Below are 2,449 nucleotides of genomic sequence, written 5' to 3' on the forward strand. Positions count from 1 at the left end.
AGATCCTTGAGGGTAGGGTTGGGTCCTACTCGAGAGGCATCCCGGCAGGGGCTCAGCAAACTCTCATCTGTGGGTTTAGTGTGTGCCATCTTTCCACCCAGGGCAGAGGGTTCCTCCATGGGGTCCATTTCCCTTTCTCCCTCCTTTCTCTCCTCCTTCTTCCTTTCTTTCTCCCTTCTCTATCCTCTTTTCTCCCTCCCCCCTCCCTTCCTGGTGGCGCCCCCTTTCTCCCTCCTCCCCGCCCTGCGCCGCCCGGGGGCCCGGCAGCTGCAGTTCCCCCTGCGGCCTGCAGAGGGGGCCGCGCCGCTGCGGCGCGCGCTTCCTGTGAGGTCAGGTGGGAGGAAGCGGCCTGGGAGCCGCCGGGAGTGGACGCCGCTGAGGCCGGGAGCCGCGACCGCAGGTGGGTGTCTCGGCCCTGGGCGAGGGCCAGCGAGCTCGCATGCCTCCCTTCTCCAGGGTCGGGCTCGGCAGCTGGGGCGGCGCCCCCTCCCCGGATCCCCCCGCCCCTGCCCGCAGCACGCCCCCTGCGATCGCCCGCGCGCCCCCCTCCCGGAGTCAGGTGTCCCGGGGCTGGCTGCGGCCTCAGCCCACCCAGCGGGCGCGGGGGCGCAAAGCACCGAGGGGCTGCGGAGCTGCGGACCCGCTTGGCCTTCTGCAGGGAACAGCGGGCTTCAGAAGGGGGACCCGCCTGGCCCAGGCTCTAGCCCAAGGGCAACAGAACAGGGGCTCTAAATCCCTTTTGGCGTGGGTGTCCCAGATGCTTTTCAGAATTTAGGTGAAAACGGTGGCTCGTCTCCTGAGAAAAAATGGCTTTGACACAGACTCGGGGAAAGCCGTGGTAGGACCCCCACCCCCACCTCCAGCGCATGGACACCCTTGGGGTCTCCGGAGTGGGGTCCTCCCAGAGCCACAGCAGCATCCCCCATTCCCAATTTTGGGCAAGTTGGCTCTGCCGGCGATGGCAGAGAAGGCTGGTGTTATCTGAGAGGTGAGGGGCAGGCGAGGGGTGTGCCCTCTGCCAGAAGGGTCTGCCCCTCCTGCCAGCTCCCGGGGCCCTGTGGCCCTGAGTGGGGTCAGCTGCCAGGCCGTGGACCTAAAGTGGCTCCAAAGTGGGCCCAGATCCTCTCTGGGGAGAAGGCCCGGGTCCTTGGCATTTACTCCCAATGGGCCCCTTTTTAACGGATGGGAAATGGAGACACTGGGGAGCTGGGTGCCCTGGACTCCCTGTTCAGAGCCCAGAAAAGGGCCTAGCGCCAGAGTTCCCAGCTTCACGTTCTGACTCTGCTGCCTCTAGAAGAGTGGTGCTGGGCAAGCCTGTTACACCCCTGGGGTTCTCTAACTGTCCCTTGCTCCAGAGAGTGTTGTGGGGTGTGAGATGGGGCGCAGCAAGGGCTCTCCTCCCTGTGGTTGCTGCGCAGCAGGGTCACAGAGCTTCCATCACCCCGGCTCCCTTTGGTAGTTTTCCCAGTGGCCTCGATGTCTGAAAGGTTTTCATTTGACAAATAACTCGCATTTATTTCTCTCCTTGGAATTAATCAGACGCAGGGCCTGCTCTGTCTGGGTAACCAGCATGGGCACCCAGAATTGCCATTGTTCCCACGGAAGGCGGAAGGCGAGGTCCCCTTATCTCTGATAAATTGTTTCTTTCAGGTTTTTGAGGTCTGGGGACAGGCACAGCCCAGCAGGGACCCATCGTTCCTGGGAGGATGGTGCGGATCTTGGCCAATGGGGAGATAGTGCAGGACGACGACCCCCGCGTGAGGAACACTCTCCCAGCACGCAGTAGCGCCCCTCGACAGGTGTGTGCCCAGCACCCGTGGCAGGGGAAAAGCTGGGCTCCTGCCCTCCGTGTCAGTTACCCCTTAGCAAGCAGAAGCTCTTTTGTTAGTCATTAGCCTTCTCTAGTCAGAAGCCCTCTTTGCGGAGAGCCCGGCTAAGGAGCATGAGGTGAGGGTCAAGACTTGGGGGAAATTTGCATTCTTGCAATCTGCAATAGGATCCGCCTGCCTCCCCAGTTCTCACTCTTCCCAGCAACCTCCCCAGACCTGGAATCCAAGAGGCTCTCTCCCTTGACCGGGCTAACCCCGCTGGAGCCAGCATCTTTTTTTGAAGAGCCAGCTGGCTGAGAGAGAAGTGGAGAAGGTGGGGAAGAGGAACCCACGGCCACCCAGGAATGGTGTTAAAGGGAGGACCGGGGAGGATTAGAAATGGCTGTTCCCTTGGGGCGCCTGGGTGGCTCAGTGGGTTAAAGCCTCCGCCTTCGGCTCAGGTCATGATCTCAGGGTCCTGGGGTGGAGCCCCGCTGAGCAGAGGGCCTGCTTCCCTTCTTCTCTCTCTCTGCCTATTTGTGATCTTTGTCAAATAAATAAAATCTTAAAAAAGAAAGAAAGAAAGAAAGAAAGAAAGAAAGAAAGAAAGAAAGAAAGAAAGAAAGAAAGAAAGAAAGAAA

General features: G+C 60.4%; 1 protein-coding gene across 1 annotated transcript in view; it reads left to right on the forward strand.

Moving 5' to 3' along the window:
- The first annotated feature begins 305 nt into the window (after positions 1-305).
- The window catches only part of FAM241B (family with sequence similarity 241 member B), a 3,276-nt gene continuing 1,132 nt past the window's right edge, over positions 306-2,449 (forward strand). Inside the window, exons 1-2 of the mRNA XM_059395832.1 lie at positions 306-400; positions 1,651-1,799. Coding sequence (XP_059251815.1) covers positions 1,707-1,799 — 93 coding nt within the window. The 5' untranslated portion in view covers positions 306-400; positions 1,651-1,706. The remainder of the gene's footprint in view (positions 401-1,650; positions 1,800-2,449) is intronic.

Source organism: Mustela nigripes, chromosome 4 (genome assembly GCF_022355385.1).
Source record: "Mustela nigripes isolate SB6536 chromosome 4, MUSNIG.SB6536, whole genome shotgun sequence".
NCBI lineage: Eukaryota > Metazoa > Chordata > Mammalia > Carnivora > Mustelidae > Mustela > Mustela nigripes.